This window comes from Corythoichthys intestinalis, chromosome 4 (assembly GCF_030265065.1).
Source record: "Corythoichthys intestinalis isolate RoL2023-P3 chromosome 4, ASM3026506v1, whole genome shotgun sequence".
Taxonomy (NCBI): domain Eukaryota; kingdom Metazoa; phylum Chordata; class Actinopteri; order Syngnathiformes; family Syngnathidae; genus Corythoichthys; species Corythoichthys intestinalis.
Window position 1 is genome coordinate 55,837,105 of NC_080398.1, and position 18,596 is coordinate 55,855,700.

The 18,596-nt window shown below is 38.6% G+C and overlaps 1 protein-coding gene across 4 annotated transcripts in view; it reads left to right on the forward strand.

The window, feature by feature from the left end:
* LOC130914348 (intermembrane lipid transfer protein VPS13B-like) overlaps positions 1 to 18,596 on the forward strand; it is a 625,421-nt gene that overhangs the window by 22,592 nt on the left and 584,233 nt on the right. For all 4 annotated transcript variants that reach the window (XR_009062893.1, XM_057833447.1, XM_057833446.1 and 1 more), the window contains exons 4-7: positions 800 to 917; positions 6,633 to 6,800; positions 8,730 to 8,911; positions 9,776 to 9,950. Coding sequence is in view for 3 of the 4 variants with exons in the window: in XM_057833447.1 (XP_057689430.1) it covers positions 800 to 917; positions 6,633 to 6,800; positions 8,730 to 8,911; positions 9,776 to 9,950 (643 nt within the window). In the remaining variant the exon portion in view is untranslated. The remainder of the gene's footprint in view (positions 1 to 799; positions 918 to 6,632; positions 6,801 to 8,729; positions 8,912 to 9,775; positions 9,951 to 18,596) is intronic.

The following is an 18,596-nucleotide window of genomic DNA, read 5'->3' on the forward strand; positions in this document are numbered from 1 at the left end:
TTGGGTTAAAATTTTTATAAATGTAGTCAAACTGTCCTGTTTTGGTTTTCCTGAAAAGAAAAATGAATATACTTCAAATGTATGTTTCCTTAACAAAGTGGAGGTGCTCTTTAGCAAGACATCAAATAACCTACATATGCCAGTGTGCTGAATGCAATCAAAATATTATTTAGTGGCAAAGATATATTGTCTTAATGTCTTTCATTCTAAGCATTAGCAGCCCAGGAGACCTCATATTTTAAATGTATTAATCGCCAAGAGCCAGTTCATGTAATTGTGGCTGCCAAAATTGTGATCATGATTAGAGTTTGATTAATTGTTCAACCCTACTCTCCATACTTTTAAGCAGTAAATGGATAGTATCTGTGTTACGAAAGGTACTGTATAAATCAAGATATTATTCTAATTTTAATATATGCATTTAAGTTACTTACATTCCTTACTTGTATTCATTCTGAAGTGATGTATAGTGTTGCGAATAAAAAACCTTGAGTCATCCGTTTATTTGTAGAGCCTATAGTGGGAGTTGTGTCTGGTTGAAATTAATGTAGACATAAAGAAACACTTAAAAACAAGGCTGCATGCTTGCTGCCAAACCAAATGCACCTCTTATTTCACGTCACTTTCCATCGAGTGTACACAATGACAAAATAATAACATAATGCAAAGGTCATAACAGAATTTTAATTATTTCTAACAGAGCTATACACTGATTCTGTCGCATGTCTGTGATTAAAAAATTAGATGCCAGTGTCCAACTTCTCACGAGACTATTTCTGTTTGTTTGTTTTTCCGACAGGACGACCACGAGAGTGGTTCGAGCTCCACCAGTCGCAGTGTCTCAGAGAGTTCCAAGGCTGCCGGCAAGCCCCGCAGAGTCCAGCAGGCTGCCCCTAGTGACCCAGACTTGCCCCCAGGTGAATGATGGCCCAGGGGCCAGTAAAGCTAACCTACCTCCCTTCTTTGTGGAATGACCGCCAATGAAGGCTGTGGGGGAGAACAGGGACACAGATTGAAGAGCATATTAAAACCTGTTTACACAATCAAGGGTTTAAGTTGGCCTCCAAGGATGTTGAGAATATTTTTGCCATTTAAATTACTATGGGAATAATGCCTGTAAAGGGTTGACATGTTGAGTACTGTGGGCAGAACATATAGTGGATTTTATTCGATAACAACTTCTTACCAAACCATGCAATTTAAATGCAATGCATTAAAAAAAATATTCAAGTCAATGATATTTAAAGTGGAACACAAGTTTTTGGTCAAGTGAATCACAGCAGAAAGAATCTTGTTTTACAATTTGTAAAAAAACAAAAAATAAAAAAAAATGCTCTTTCTGCTGTGTAGTACCGGAGAAAAATATAAAGGAAAGCCAATATTTTCAATAAGTAGATGAAATTGCAGTTAGCAGATGTTGTTAAATTCCACAACTATTTTACCCAATCAAATGTTTTACATAGTATTTCACATAATCCGCCACGGCTTGTGACGTCTGTTATATCCTCAATTTCCTAGGCTATTGCGATGGAGATGGCGATTGTCATATGTTTGCATATTTTGCACCCAAAAAAAAAACCAATATAAAGAAAAGGAGAATGTTGTGTATTTTGTACTATTCATTTTGTAGGTTGGTCTGTGTTACCGTCGTTTAGGTTTATGTGGCGTATCTGCCGCCTTGCTGCGCTCCTTGTCTGCCACTCTCCTGTTTTCCAAGTCGTGTAGCGTATAGTCATTTCATACATAGATTTTACTCAAAATGCGATAAAGAAAAGTCCGTGCCAGTATGCCACAATGTTCGGCTTTTGGCTGTATGAACAGAGCAGAGTAAATACAATAGTCACTGCTGCAGGACGCTTCATTTCACTTTACAGAGGGCTTGTTGAAGAGATGGCTGCTAACTGTTTATGCCTACAAAGTTTGTTCAGCACATTTTCTGCCCAACTGTTTCATTGTGGATGTTAAAGAAGTAATACACTGGTAAGGTCAGACGAAAAACTGGAGCAAAGATTCGCAACGAAGAGGGTAAAAATACCCCTTGTTTAAAGATGACACTTCCAATTTGACCAAGCCAAAAAATGAAACGGCCTTCGTTTGTGCCTTAGATGAAAAATACAGAAAGAGCGTGACACCATAATAGGTATAGGGACTGTTGTTTTTGTATCACCCATACCATATACCACCTGTTGAGGATAGGATTTACGCCTCAGAACCACTGATGTATCCATCATTGTATAGTATGTGTTTCAACAAGAAAAATGACTCAAACTGCACTTTGCATCACATTCAAACATTGTTGTGCAATGGCTAGACATGACATTGACATGACAAATAATTGTCAGTGCAAAGTATATTTTCATATCAAAATACAATTAACAAAGTGGTTTGGAAAAAAATCTCATGTAAATGTGTATTTACTTTGAAAAGAGGAGACATGTTTAGCTTCTTAGCAAATGCTGTTAACCAGCGATTTTTCATGTTTGAGGTGTCACCTTTTAACCGCAAGTTTGCTTTCATGAGACGACTGCCTATGTTTTATTGCAGGCTAAAGTAGGTTGCCTTTTTTTCCCCTATTCACCTCAGTGTAGCAGTGCTAACGTTACAGTGTTTAATATAGATGCGTTTTCCTATTTTGTATGTTTGAACTTTAATTCTACAGCGTGTTGATAAGAGAAAGGAACTGGAGTCTCATATGCCATCAGCACGCGCGCAGCGATAAAACCCAGTCGTGAAAATTACCGCCCTCATTTTTATTTGCCGTGCGTTAAATGGACTCATTGCATATCGCGACAGGCTTAGCAACTTCAATAAAACATGTCGTTAGTTAGTTAGTTAGATGGACTTACAAACTGGGTGACGGCGCTTTAGGTGTTTATTCACGGCCGACGTGCAGCCAAGCTTGGCATTGAAGAGACATGACACAAGAGTGTACCCTCCTTTGTTTCTTTGAAATAAGTGAATGTTTTGGACACTCTGGTGCGCTTTTTTGGCTTTGTGCCGCTTTTCCCGCTTGCATACGGAGCGTCTGACATTCTGAACTTTCCACGCATATATTTTTTTAACCCTTCATTAACCGTCGACGGGATGTTGTGCTCGACGACGGATTTGCGTCATCGATGACGTCGACTATGTCGACTAGTCAGGACAGCTCTACTGTGCATCTAGCTCTCTTCAGGTCACCACCAGCTTCTGCTGTGTAGTTCAGCTGAGCCCTCACTTCTCTTATCATGAGTGATGCACCACGAGTAGAGATTTTACATGGCCCCCAGTCATTATCAGTCATGTTTAGCCTTTTCTATTTTCTAACAATTGCTGCAACTTGATTTATTCTCACCAAGCTGCTTTCCAATTGTGCCATAGCCTTTTCCAGCTTTGTGGAGCTCAACAGTGTTTCTCTGGTGTGCTTTGAAAGCTCTCTGGTCTTGCCCATGGTAGCAGTTGGATTATGACTGACTGTGGGGTGCACAGGTGACAATAATGGGCTCAAACCAGTGGTGGGTGGGTGGTTACTCATGGCGTAAGGGGGGGCTTTTTTAACATAGACCGACAGCTCTTTGAGTGTCATAATTATTGCTGATTCTCTGGGGTAGAAATGAACCCCAGTAAATTACAAAAATAAATTATTTTCAAAATCATACAATGTGATTTCTGGATTTTTTTTCAGATTATATCTCTATGAGTGGAATGCATCTATGATTGAAATTTCAGACCTCTACCTATTTTCTAAGTGGGTGACCTTGCAAAATCACAAGGGGTGCAAATACTTCTGCTCCTCACTGTAAATTGTAAAATTATATGTACATCTTTGTAAAGCAATTCACACTTACATTAACATAATATGCAACACAACCTTAAAACACAACCGTGATATGAGGAAAATATGGTTTGTTTGAGGAGGGCTTTAAAAGAAGAAAGGGAAAAGAATGGGAAGGATGGGGTATTAAGCTTAGAGGTCACGGTATATGACCCAAGTTATCTGAACCTCAGCATGCATGAATATATGAACTTACATTCTGTCCTAGCTGGTTGTATCTGGGGAGGATCCATTTCCATGCCTGATGTTATGAGATAATATCTCTCCCCAGCTGTTAAAGCAAGGTGCCTCACCTCAGGTTCTCCCTTTGGGCCTGCATTTAGCTAAGCTCTGAGGTAGGTGTGAGAGAGCGAAAGAAAATCCCACCACACTTTTCCTGCAAGGCATGAACCAACTACTACCGGTCGAGTCTCTGTGGTCAAATGTTGGGTCACTTCTCAAACAGTCCATTGGTGCTGGCGGCTTGGATGACTTTAATGGCATTTACCTCGAGATGTGAAGCTTTCATTACTGCAATCACTTAGCAATGGAAACATGCCATTTTTGGGGTAACCACAAAAACAAAGTGCCCTTCAGCAGTTCTTTCAGTTATTAAATTTAGTTAAAAAGAACATAAACAAGGAAATTATTTTTTCCTCTCCATCTTCTGTGGTCACGTACAACTCTGCAAGCCATGGGAAGCTTAGATTTAATGTTCCAAATAGGTATCGTTACAATACAATGATCTATTCTTATTCTCTAATTGAATTTTAATTGTGTTGATTGAACTAATTGAGCAAATAGAGTTCAGTTCCTGGCTGCAAAGAGCAGATGTACTGTTGATTCCAAATAAAACAGATGGGATTTGATCCTCAAAAACAACAACTTCTTACTGGCACAACCTCATCAACTTTGAATGTTTTCTTTATTCAGCATTGTAATGTGTTATTCTTCACAATACTATGCCTTTCAATCAGCAGTTCAGAACACAGAGATGAATTATCACATCCTATTAAACACATTTTCAAAACTATTAATCTGCAGTTAATTTCATCCGTAATTGAAGAACTGCAATATATGTTCATCAACTTTGGAAATTAAAAAAAAATAAAAAAGTCTCCGTTGCAACTTATTTGTTTCTATTGTGGAACACATTTTACTGGCATAAGATCATGCGTCTAGTACTGGTTTAGTATACCAAAAAGTTATTTTCATTTAATCACCTTGTTATAGACTTTCATTTCATATAAATTGCTACTTTTCGTACTCTTTACTATAGTGTGACTGCCGTGCTTACACACAAATGTTTTCACATGTTGTTATACTGCTCTTAAGTGTGTCAAGAATTATGCATGCATGAGTGTGTAATTATGTGCGTGATTGGAGGAGATTGAGATTTGCCTGGTCTGCCATGTAAACACACTCTTGAGATAAATCCATAGTCCAGTGCTACTACTGTCGTGGTACTGGGGCCTCTCCAAAGAGAATAAATACAGCAGCTGTTCTGGCATTACTGGGAAATGCTACTTAAGGATACTGAATATCCCACCCTTGAGCTTTTTGCATGTGCAGCTTACTTCTGTACGAGGCAAGTATGACACTAAGCACTTTTGGGTTTGACAAATTTATTCCATGCTCTTAGAAGACTGAATAATTAACACGTATGAGTGAAATATGTCTATGAAATACAAACCAGATTAATTTGTTACAATAAACTGATCACGGTTTAACTTTAGAGGAGTGGAGATCCTTTCAAATCAGCAAGATCCAGTCAAAATGTTAATTAGGCAAATTCTAAAATTTAATAAGGTTGTATGACCTTGTGTTGAAGTTGGTAGATTACCTTGTTGACACATAAAAGTGCAAACAATGTCTCCCACATGTATTGCCTCCGACGCCCTTGTACGCCACGTTTTTCCCTCTTGTGTGACTTTTAGGGAACATTTCTGAACACCGTATATTTTTGGCTTTATTAAAGGTGCTGGCAATGTCAAGTGTTTACAGAAGGTCACACGAGTGTGTTAGTTCATAGAGGGACTTTGTGTGAGGCAAGAATAAGTACAAGTGAAACATGAGTGAAAAACATCCCAGCAGTGGACAAATTAGATCCAGAAAGGGAAATAACGTTGCTGGTTTAATGTCCAGGCTGCTGATGCAACAGCAGCTTTCTGACTGACCTCAGAACCACAGCCTCACTCATACATGCTGCAGAAGCCAGAACACACACAAACTTTGGCATGCGCTTGCATGCCAAGCAAGGCACCTATGTGACGCACACACAGTGGGTTGTGTGGCTGAGTTTATGTCACCCTCGCCTTCTACCTTTAAGTGGGCAGTCAGCAAACTCAATAATTTTGTCATGTCTAGTTAGGTGCAACAGAACACCTAGCTAACTCTTTTTAATTAGTGCTTCATTATTGGTTCTCCTACTCTTTGGAGTATTTGTAAAAATACAGGAAGCTAAACATTTGCTGTTAAAAATAAAGGGAAAACTCAAGATGTTTATGCAGTTATGTTTTACTGTGCTGTGACTGTGGCAAACGGTACACTGGAGAAATAAATGACGGCACTGGTACATTGATTCTGTCTGCAGTATTTTATGTTTTGGAGTGAAGCTTTTCAATGTTTTTAGGATTTGTTGGCTCCTCAACTCTTAACGAACCATCTGATTAGACTGCTTATTCTCCTCCTGAGCTTATGGACATTTACTTAGCCCAAAAAGTCAAATGGTTGTATTATCATTTAAACACAATAGTAATTTATACTCTTTTTATTTTCAAATCTGTACCCGGTGTTTGGTAATTCATCTTTCTCAGTTCTGTGCTTGTTTTTATTTCAGGTTACGTGCAGAGTCTGATAAGACGTGTGGTGAACAATGTGAATGTTTTGGTGAACAACTTGATACTGAAGTACGTTGAGGATGACATTGTGTTGTCAGTCAACATTACTTCAGCAGAGTGCTACACTGTCGACGATGTGTGGGAAAGGGCCTTCATGGACGTCACTGGTAAGAAAAGCAATGCAACTTCCTTTGTACAGACAATGCCAGACAAGCTTTTTTAATTTTAAAACAAAATTTTTTAAATTTACTATTAGACCTGAAATATTAAGAGTGTAGCTAGAAATTCTTGTGGTGCACAAAGTAAATCGACTTGCAAAGTTGATATTCACATTTCTGCTCATTTTCACTATATTATGGATGAATACGTAAACAGCAGAAGTGGGAGCAAGGGTTGTCAACAACAAACAATATACAGGATTTAAAATGAAAAGAAAACAACAAAGAGAAGAGCTAATTTACTAGTCTCAAAGGTCCAAATGGATGAAAAATTCAGTTGCTCTATGTCAAATTTTATGAGAAAAATGCCCCTAGTTAGTAGGAGGCAGCAATTTTCATTTATAAATCAGTGGGTGTTTGGCTTAGCAACTTCTTTTTGATTAAAAAAAAAAAAAAAGAAAAAAAAAAGACAAACGATAGAATGATATTTCAGAATTGAAGTGAGGTTTGTTGGACTAACATAAGATGTGCAATATGAATTAAAACAAAATTACAATGATCCTCAGTGGGCTGTCCAAGCTCGGCAACCATCAAACTTAAAAGGATTGGTGGTGTTTTGTAAGGAGGAATGGCTTAAAATACCTCTGTAAAGAATCCAGAAAGCTAATCAGAACTTTCCCTGCATCCGGACTGCTGATTGGTTGAGGAGAGTGGCAGACTTCTAACAGGAAATGAATTGCAAGCACGAGTGAAGTGCGTATCACACGTATCGGAAAACCTGGTTGTAAATGAGCGAGAAGGGCAAATTTATAAAATAATGCTTTAAACAAAAGATGATTGTGAATTTATACCAAAAAACAAGCTTTTGTGCACATAAAACACAGTCTTGTTTGCACAGAACTTTTTTACGCATGCGGGATTTCACATTACGTACATCGAATTGTGGCATGAATCCAACACCATAAATAGTTTGCATGTAAGATGACACATCATCCCATGCGGCAAACCATACCCTCTAAGACTGTGGTCCCCAACCTTTTTTGCACCACGGACTCGTTTGATGTGGGCCTTTTTTTCACGGACTGGCAATGTGTGGCAGAAAACGGGGGTAAAAACAAACGTTAAGTGCAGGGAAAATATAACTTACCATACGCTGAATCAACCTTTTTAATAGCGGCCTCTCCTAAATGTAACTGCAAATATCTTTGGTTGCTTGCATAATGAATTCTTCTCCAATCGTGAAAGGTTTCATGGCTTTAGCAATCCGGCTCACCATGAGGTATGACGCTCTCAGTGCATTCGATTTTGTTGCCTCATTTGCTAGCTTTTAGCCACATATTTTGCAGCATGGATTTAGTTGTCGGCTCCTCTTCTCGCTCACCGGGTGGACTTATCCCCGTAAAAAGCTGACCAAAGACGTCGCCGCACACAGCAGCTAACGTTACTGTTTACATTTGCTGACGCTGCCACGCTGGGCTGCTATAGGTGTGCAAACACTCCAGTAATGGCGGCCAACCACTAGAGTGCGACGTACACAAATCTATATTCTGATTAGTCAATAGAGTAGAAAGGCATATTGATGTGTCAAGAAACAGAGGCCAGATTGCGGTCGTTAACAAATCATTTTTTTCTCTGCGGCCCGATAGCAAATGTGCAACGGACCTGTCCCTGGCCTGGTGGTTGGGGACCTATAGCAGTAGGCCTAATAAATGGGAAAACATTGGGGGAAAAAAACATCAAGATCCGTTTACCATCAACCTTCTACCTTAACGCTATTGAGCACTTGTTGATTTTCTTAAAATAAAGGTTGATGAGTGTGGCCAACAGGCAATTCTTGCTTAATTAAATGAGATACATGCAGGGATTTTAAATTTGCATAAATGAAGGTATATTGATGAGGGGGTCTGAGTTTAACATGTAACTCTGGTCTTTCCACAGCTCCAGAACTTGTTCTTCGTAAAGTGATCAACTTTTCTGATTGTACTGTATGCTTGGACAAACGGAATGCAAGTGGCAAGATTGAGTTCTACCAAGACCCGCTGCTGTATAAATGCTCTTTCCGAACACGTCTTCATTTCACTTATGACAACATCAATTCTAAGATCCCCTCTGTCATCAAAGTAAGTAGAAAAACAGCGCCACCATTAACCACCACCGATGCCAAAAGTTAATTTAACCTCCAATTGTGCTGAACGTTGTGTTGCAGTGTTCCCCAACAATTTTTGCATCACAGATATGGCTGGCATGATTCTGGGTTCATGCCATACATATTTTAACAGACTGGCGTGTAAACACATTTAAAAAAGATAACGATACCACTTACCATTACTCTCAGTCCTGAGTTTAGTTATGTTAGAACCCTGTGCTGGTGTCACTGTAACAAGCCAGCCGGTTGGATCGTCCAGTTCCTTATAGTGTTGTAAGATGGAACATAGTAACTAGGCTAGAAAAAAATTATGCATCTCTCTCTTTCAACATTTGGATTCCTTGTGTATTTTTTATAGATAGAGCTGCATATTTTGCAGATGTTCGTGCTACCATGTCTGATTTTTGTTAAAATATTTTCACATGGTTGTAGTATGCTGTACTACACCAAATCTCATGATTTTTATTGTAGTGGTGCCGTCCAGACACAAAAGCATGGGAATTGTGTCAATGTCACAATGTTTTTTAGAATAGAATAGAATAGAATAGAAAGCCTTTATTGTCATTTTACGAAGTACAAGATTTAAAACTTTGCCATAACGTGCACCACATAGAATAAAAGTACAATAAGCCTAATTTAAAAAAAAAACAAAAACACAAGTTACAATGTACACAGATTGGGAATAAAGTGAATAAATGACGAGCAGCACTTGATTTTATCCTAAGTGGGTGGCCCTCATAATGACTTGATGTGAATGTTTCATGCCAAAACATGTAATTTGACCGATTCATTTATTCAAAACCATCATCATCATCTATTAATTCTTCTTTCTCCTCAGATCCAAACCATGGTGGACAGCCTGAAGTTGTCAATTACAGATCAGCAACTTCCCATGTTCATCCGAATTTTACAACTGATTATTGCACTCTATTATGGAGAAATCGGAGGGCACAAAGAACCAGAGCGAGAAGAGAGCAGCTCACATGTCAGAGAAGCTTTAACAAATTTGCCTGGTGAGTAAGATATTGTTAACCATCCACCTCATCTCAATCTGATCTTAATCTTGTTGAATGTTATATTTGGTGTTTGGCCTTTTTTGATGCTGTAAAAACAAACATAATGATGAATTGTTCCTGCCTAACTTTTGCCCAGAGGCATGTAGTCTCTTAAAAATTATTTTTCTGCCTGGTTTGTAATATATTTAAAAAAAAAAAACAAAAAAAAAACTTGATAACTTTCAGAAAACGCGAAAACAGGACTATAGTGGTCAAGTACTGCAACACATTATTAAAAGGCTTGTTGGAATCTGTCCTATAAAATGAAATTAGGTAGTAATTCTTTCATAATCATAAGGCAATAGTTTAAAAAAAAAATCATCCAAAGATACCCTTTATGCTGTGCAACATTCGTTCCTCAACAATCATTTTGGCGCAACAGTGTGTGACATAGAACAATGGGTTTAGGGCTGTGCATTTATGAACGTGGACCAGCTGGCAAGGAATATGACAAATATTTGAGGTACTTGGGTTAAAACAAAAAAAAACCTACCACAAGTCAAGTTGAATCAAACTATGTTAAACTACGTGATAACAGATTTTTTCTTTCTATAATGAGTGACAAGATTTAAAATCCACACAGACACAAGTGCCTGAATAGGTGCATTCCTAATATCTGTACATATTACATAATCAATGTGTACTACATTTGCATTGTGGTTTGAACCGTACTCACATTTGTTGTAAAATCTTTACCACCTTCTTGTGAACATGAACATATTGGCTATGCCGAATTGCCCATCAGGCTTTAATCTGTTCTGTAAAAAATGTTCCTTAATTGAAAAACAATTTCTCTCCAAATTATCATTCCCCCTCCTTTTTTCGGTTGACAGACATACATGGAAAATTATGAATTTCATTTAGTGAACATGCATGGAGGGGGGAGAGTCAGTTGCCACGTTTACATGGAGCCAAATATTCCAATTACAATCGGAATATTTGTTCAAACCGACTAAATGTGTTCCATATAAACACCTCATTCGGAATGAACAGGCCCAAACCGAATGGAATTTCATTCAGATTCACAGGGGTGGAATATTCCTTTTCCCAAACCGATTAGAAGTAAAATTATATCATGTAAACAGGGAAGCGGAATGGTGTCTGGTTGCGTTCTTTCTGCGCATGCTCTGTACTGACGTGGTGACGTCACTCGGTGACGTAAGTAACGTCACTTGCAACATGGCTTCCAAGCACACGCACAGCGCACCCACACAACTTTTTAAATGAACGGCGTATCATTCTGAAGTTTTGTTTCCACTCGAAAAGTTAAAACAGCAGCTGATCTGACGATCGATCTCCATGTTTTGCAACGTGACGCTTTGTTTTGATTAATCTGCGCATGTCAGACGGCAGTTGTCAAACGTCCTTTCGGAATAAAGGCAGTCACATGTAAACGCTGGATCGGAATAGATGAAGTGACATGTAAACAGCTGATGTGAAATTTCCATTCGGAATGATTTGAATTGGTATGAATAAAAGTCAACATGTAAACGTGGCTAGTGCAACATTGGCTTCATTTAGATGGACAAAATTTCCTCAATCAGATCAGTTTTCGGATTAAAATGATGATCCGATGCACTGTTCTCATGGACACTAAATATATTTATCTGTTCAGGACTTGCATCTTCTTGCATCAAGCCTTCAGCCAGAACAAATTGTTTTGATGTGCGCAAATCGATGATGATGATGCCTTCATGTGGTGTTGTAATTATGGTAAATATGATAAGAAGTTTTAAAAATAAGATTTATGGTCAATTTGCACATTTTCGTGGACACCAGCATAATAACCTAGTGTACATATTATTAAAACTTTTTTTTTTTTTTAAATGAATTGTTCGCTAAAATGTTTAGTTGCAGGCAAAAACTTACCATTTACATTTTGATGCCTTCTGTTCCTATTGTAGAGGAATTAAGAGGTCTAAAACAGTTTTGCACACACAACAAACCGAAGTGACGTCCATATCTGTATTTTTTTTGTTTTGTTTTTTTTTTTTTGTTGCTATGACACATAAAGCACATGAACAGGATGCGCTCGTAATTATCATTGTGGAAAGCCAAGGTAAGGTTGTGGTAAAGTTAATCTTTCCCAGAGTATTTTATGGCAGTATGATCAAATATACTGAAAGCTGTTATCGAAGAAGAAAAATGAGCAGTACTCCCTGTTAACAAAATAATCTTTTCGACATTAAACGTTAGCGTTTTCAAGTATTTGAACAATTTTGAGATATACATTAAAAAAAACAAAAACAAAAACAAAAAAAAAAAGTGAAACAAAATGTCTCAGACCAGTTTAGTCTTACGCAAATTGCGCTTACTCTGTTGTTCGCTCCCTCTGCTTCTCCTGGCTTCCAGGAATAACAGAAACATATAATGAAACCACAGGTAAAGAGGAGCTGCTCTGAAATCTTGGAATAAAGTGCTTCAATCCTTCGGATTAGAATCTTGATTGGAATGGGCTGGATCCGTTTAGAATATTCTGAATGGGGTGTGTACTTGCAGCATTTTTATTCCGATCAGGCTTTTAATCCTGTAAACGTTTGCCTGGTACACCAGACTCACCGCTGTTCCAGCTATTGAGTCTGGCCACCATTCACGCGGATACAATTTCCAGGGCGGAGCACGCCACAGCAAACAGACAGCGGAGTGGACCAATCAGCGACGGGCAGACGTGACGTTAGTAAAATGACGAGGGAAGGACGAGGGACTTGCGCGCGGAAGTAAACATACGAAGAGAGCGGAGTTTATTCAACATGGCTAGCGCGAGACAGACTGTTGTCAATGACTCGTGTCGATGTGTTTTGGGTAATTTAAAACTGATTTTACCGTGGATTGGAACATATTCTCGGCTCTCCCGTTCACCATCTGTGTTGATGTGGAGACGACTTTCGACGCGCAAGAGTGACGTTGCTCGTTAAGAACACGTCACGCAAATAAACGAATCTGATTTGTCGATTGATTTTGTACCTGCTCGAGAGGCCGTTAATGGGCTGGTTCCCAGACTATACTCTCAGTGTTTGAAAAATACAGGGAGAATAGTCTGGCAGAGCCAGGCAAGTAAATGTAGCCACTTTTTCAAATCAGTGAGGACCGCGTATACACTTACTTTTGCAACGAATGTTCCTCATACCTTGTCTTTAGGAATATTGGAATTAGCCATTAACCAAATGAGCTACAGATGAGTGTTAACAGCCCAACAGACACTTCGTGGGAAATCATTGAGCATCGTGGCTGAAATTTTGAAGTGGGGCTGGGGGTCACGACATCTCTTGTAGAGTGACATATCCATTGACTGCCGATTTGGCATCTCTGATGCCTCACGATCATGTTGAAGGAAATGTGGCATGTCAATTTCTACCTGTCGCATTGTGTGACACGTCCTATGTGTTTCTACCATTTTGTGATAAATATTGAACAATAGTGTAAATTTGTGACTGGTGTGTGGTTTCTGTTGTGTGTACATCTCGCGCTCATGTTTTTATTTTTTTCCCCCTGAGATTTTGATGCCGGCTACATGTGACACCTGCACCCCACGCAGACTAAATAAAATGTGAATCCCATTTTCCTGTCTTGGTCATAGCAAATTTGCTGATCCGAGCAGAGTAGACGACAGACAGTCACTATTATGATACGAAGTGCCTCCGTCACCATTACTGATTGATAGTTCAGGGTACCCGTTGGTTATTAAAAGTATTAAAAAGGCATTGAATTTAGTTTTTTATTTATTATTAAAGGTATTAAAAGTATTAAATTAGCTGTCGTAAGTCTGGAATTTTTTCACCGTGGTTTTAATTTTCAAGAACATCTCAGTGCAACCTAAATTATATCCGTGATGAAGTTTTTTTTTTTTTTTTAATCCATAACGAAGATGACGCGTAGAATTTTTACGATGCACTGCACCTCGTGCGTGCGCGCCGTTAACATCAACATCACAACAGCAGGCAATCGCACAGTACCAGCCCCGGAGTGGCTAATCGGGAGAAACGGGACAGTTCCCGGTGGGCCGGCCTGACGTTTGGGCCGGTCGTAATACACATTTTTAACGAAGCTTTCAGTTAAACTATTTACTAACGGCATCACGCAATCCCGCTTTGCGCGATAAATTGTGGCCCTTCTAGCATTCCGTATTTTGAAATTCGATACCCCGCTACAGGCTCCCTCTCATTCTCCAATGCCGCCAGCTCTGCCTCTGGGAAAGAGTATCATGATATCATCCTGTTGACTTGATTCTGGAAAAACTTAATTTTGGGTTTTAATGGCCGAAATGGGGCACGTTGAGGCAGCATGACGAGTGTGAACCCGTCTGGCTGTTGGCGCGACCCATTATCGTTGTTTTTGAACATGTTTGGATAAAAGTACAGCGATAAACCGTAAATGAACATGCAGAATGAAATATTTTTCATGAGAGCACCACTAAAACTTCCACCATGGAGGCTCCAAGCACTATTTTTGGGCACAAAGACAGAGGATTGGGGTGAAATCCACGTTCTCAGGCAAAACATAAGTTGGGCATTTTAACCCAAAACATTGCACTCTGAGGTGGACTGATGAGCGTGAACCACCCTGAAATACACAGGTGTCTGAACTGTATAAGTGCATTGGGAGATAGCCGTTTTGGTGAGTTCAATTATTCTTTCAATCAATCATTCAATCTTTCACATTTAATTGCGGTAATTTTATGTCATGAATAATATGAAAACACTCATAAGTAATGATATATTACATTAATTTTTTATTTATTTAAACTATATACAGTACGCCCCCAAAATTTTGAATATCAAGTAAAAGTTTTATTTTGGTAGATTAAACCAACAAAATTGAGTATGTCAATTTGCATGTACCACAAACCCCAAAAAAATGAATATGATGAAAAGCTTCAGTTTTGTACACACTTGCCACATGTGTAATTCAAAACACAGCAAAAGGTTCCTCATTCTTTAAAAAGTCAGTCTAATATAAGATAAAATTATATCTAGTACCCCAAAAATAAAATGGTAACTTCACACAGAACCTGCGCTTGAGCCCTTGATCTCAGAACTGTCAGTAGACATGCTCTTCCTCTGTGCTTCCCTTTTTACAAGTTATCTGGGGAAAATTAATATTTTATTCATCTTTACAAGTGTAAAGGAAAACTCTTTTCTTGTTTCTAATGAGGCTTAAATTTGATGAACTCCTGTGCTAATAGGTGTATTTAGAAATTGAAATATATAATTTATGCGTTTTAAAAAATCGCAAGTTTACTATTGACAGCATGCGATTAGTCGCGATTTTAAAAAATTAATCGCTTGACAGCACGATTATTATTACAATATTTTATTAAGGTGGGTCATGACATAAAGAGGGCCGGTCTGTGGCACAAAACTTTTTGTTTTAATTGTATCTTCAATAAATGTGCATTCTTTTGTCAAACACACTTAGTAATTGAGGTTAAATTTGATGTTCAGTGCTTTATTTTTTTAATATGATTAAATATTGTCTAAATAATGGGTGCAAGAAAAGTATTAAAGTATTGAAATGGCATCAAAAAAGGTCTTAAAAGTCTTGAATTTAGATTTATCAATCCTGGGGGGACCCTGCAGCTGCTTGTCCCGCCTCTCGGCGGTCATCTTTCAGACCGTTTTCTTTGTGGCAGTATGCAATGATCATGCAGTTTCCAGCCTTGTAGTGTGACAACTCGTCTGTCCCAAGACACACTGCTACATCATGAACATCATGTAATCTCCCACTGCGATTGTCGGAAACGACCTAAAAACTCTGAGATGAATCTTTCGCCCAGAGGCCTTGCTGTAGTATCCTACGACAACCTGTATATGATCTATGGTCCCTTCTCAAGGTTTCTTTATTTTCCCCCCAAATGTTTTTTTGGGGGTTGGGGGGTTCAGTCAGGTGATTGTGCTGATCTGTGTCAACATTAGACCAGTGAAGCCATTCAAAACACTTTCATGAATAAGGGCCGAACAAAAAACTTGACTTAACCTGACCCCAATCAGGGATTGCCACAACACGTCACTCGCATGATTGGTTTGCCACTGAATGCCTTTCGTGATGCAACCTCTCATTGTTTTTGTCTTGGCTTTCGAGGGAAGCGCTTGTATGACTGCACCACAAATGAGCACATAAAGAGGGCTATGCCATTTATAAATGCATTCTTTCATGCATGCTTATCTTTACCTTAACAGAATTGAGTTATCAAGTCCCAGGAACTAATGGGCCGACACCCTTATTGTAGCATGAGGCGAAAATAATATATGATCAGATGGGGACGGAGAGTGAGTGAACACGAAACAATTTACTGTAGCTCCTTCAGTTACTCCCACCAACCTAGTCCATGTCTTTTGGCCGAGAACTTTAACTTTTTTAGAAGGCGCAGCTTGTCATTTGGTTTCAATGCCAGATGTAAAAGTCGGTGTCATGCTACTGCTATTTGGAACCTCTCAGAATGAATTAGTATCCTATCACAAAAAATATACAGGAGGGGACCAGCTCTTGGAACCCGAGCATCCCCAGAGATTGTTTTGCTGGATGTAATCGACAGAGTAAAGAAACTGGGTGTTTGCTAAGATAAGATTGGGAGTAGTTCTGTATAGTACAAGAACATTAGTCTTTACTTACACCCCTCCCAACGCTCCAACTGTTACACCAGAAGAAGGGCACTTCAAATAATGCATTATTGAAAGTTTAAATGTGGTACTGAATGAATGTATCCGATTTTATTAAGTAATTTTTCTTAAAAGTGTTAACTCATTTCAAACACATATTTGCCCATCCTTCACAATCAGGTATAGCGACATTAAGAGCAAATTATATGCTCTGTAGATAATAGAAAAAAAGTTTCTCCACCTTTTGCCAGTCATACAACATATTAAATCAAAGAATAGAGTAAATTTGTGATTAACTTGAGAATTTTCCCCCAGTCTTCAAAATTCATATTGATTACAACACTCTTTTATGGCATTTTGAGTTTTTTTCCAATGTTTGGAAATAGTTTATGCAGAAAAAAACTTCACAAAGGCTATCGAGCAGCTTTACCTTATTAGGTCTTAAGCAGTGGTTTCCAACCCGGTACTCAAAAGCCCGCTGTAGGTTCAGGATTTCATTCCAACCAGACAAATGACAATACTTTTTTACCAATCTTGTGTTTTACACGTGCAATCAGTTGATTGCAGTCAGGGGCTGCTTGTTTTAGCAGAAACCTCATTGGTTCAACTATCTATATAAGTATAACACCATTTACCATTACCATCTGTGCTGGATCGGTAGGAACAAAAACTATGACCCACAGCAGGCCTTTGAGGACCAGGTTGGAGACCACTGGTCTTAACCCTTTAAGGTCTGGGCCTATTTTGTCTGATTTTGCATGCCTTTGAAGTTGCCTTTATATTTCAAAGAAAGAATTGTTTACGATGGCCTGGTTTGGTCCCTTTTTTTGTGACACCTTGAACTTCATGTCCAAACTGTTGTTTCCTTCACTGACCAATTATAAATCATCATTTTGGGCCCAAAAAGACCAAAAATTCCAAAATCGTTTTGTGAAAATGTTTAATATTGATGTCCAATTGACAACCAAACATGCGTAACGAACCGTTTTGAAACTTTATAATATTTATTCAACATGTTAGGATGAACATTCAACCAAAAAAATTTAGAATAAATAGTCTTATATTTGACAATTCAACATAAACAACAGGTATAGCCATAGGCGTTTTTTGCTTTTATACATGCTCTAGTCAAAACAGGTTATATACAGCAGACCAAACAGTGAAGAACAGTGAAAAATATATACCATCTAACACAAAAAGTGTTTAGAGGCCATCTCTTTATGAGTTTAGGTATTGCAGCCCATCACCTGATGAAAACTATGTACACACAATGAAGCTTCTTGAACACACATTTATATACACAAATTGAGAAGACTGATTGTGGGGAAAAAAAAAAAATATAGCATTGGAAAAAAAAGTATTTTCAAAAATATTTACAATAAACAAGTTAAATTTTTTTCAGGCATGCCACTCCGAAAAGCTGTTTCGTCCTGGAATTCCTTGCCTTCCAATAATCTTGACATGTACAAGAGGAGTCCAATAAATTTTTCAAGCTCCTCCGCTGTAGTGTCTGTCCACACACACTTTTTCCCAATCTCTTTTCGGACTCTGCCATACTGGTTTGTGTGTTTGCACATATTCATCATTGTCGATGAGGTGAAGAACAGGTCAAAAAGTTCTTTTGGGGTGTATGCATGTTCACGATTCACCTGAGGTCCTGGTGGTCTCCGGGGTGTGAACCGGCTGCACTGTGGGGCAGTGTCTGGGTCTTGCTCTGTGCTCCATGGCACAGGTGCAGGCTGAGCCAGTGGTGATCGGCTTCTGCCGCGCTGACTTCTCCAGCCTCTCCTCCGCTGACATCTCATCGCTCTTCCGTGATGACCCCTTCTCATTCGTCCTCTTTCCATTCGGGCAGTGAATGTAGATTTTTCATTGTCACTATAAATGTACATGAAAAAAAAAGTCAGTATTTATGAAAATAATAAAGTATAAAATAAAAATATATACAGCAATAAATAATAATGGAAATCTATATGTATGACAATAGAAAGAATACCATAGCTGATGA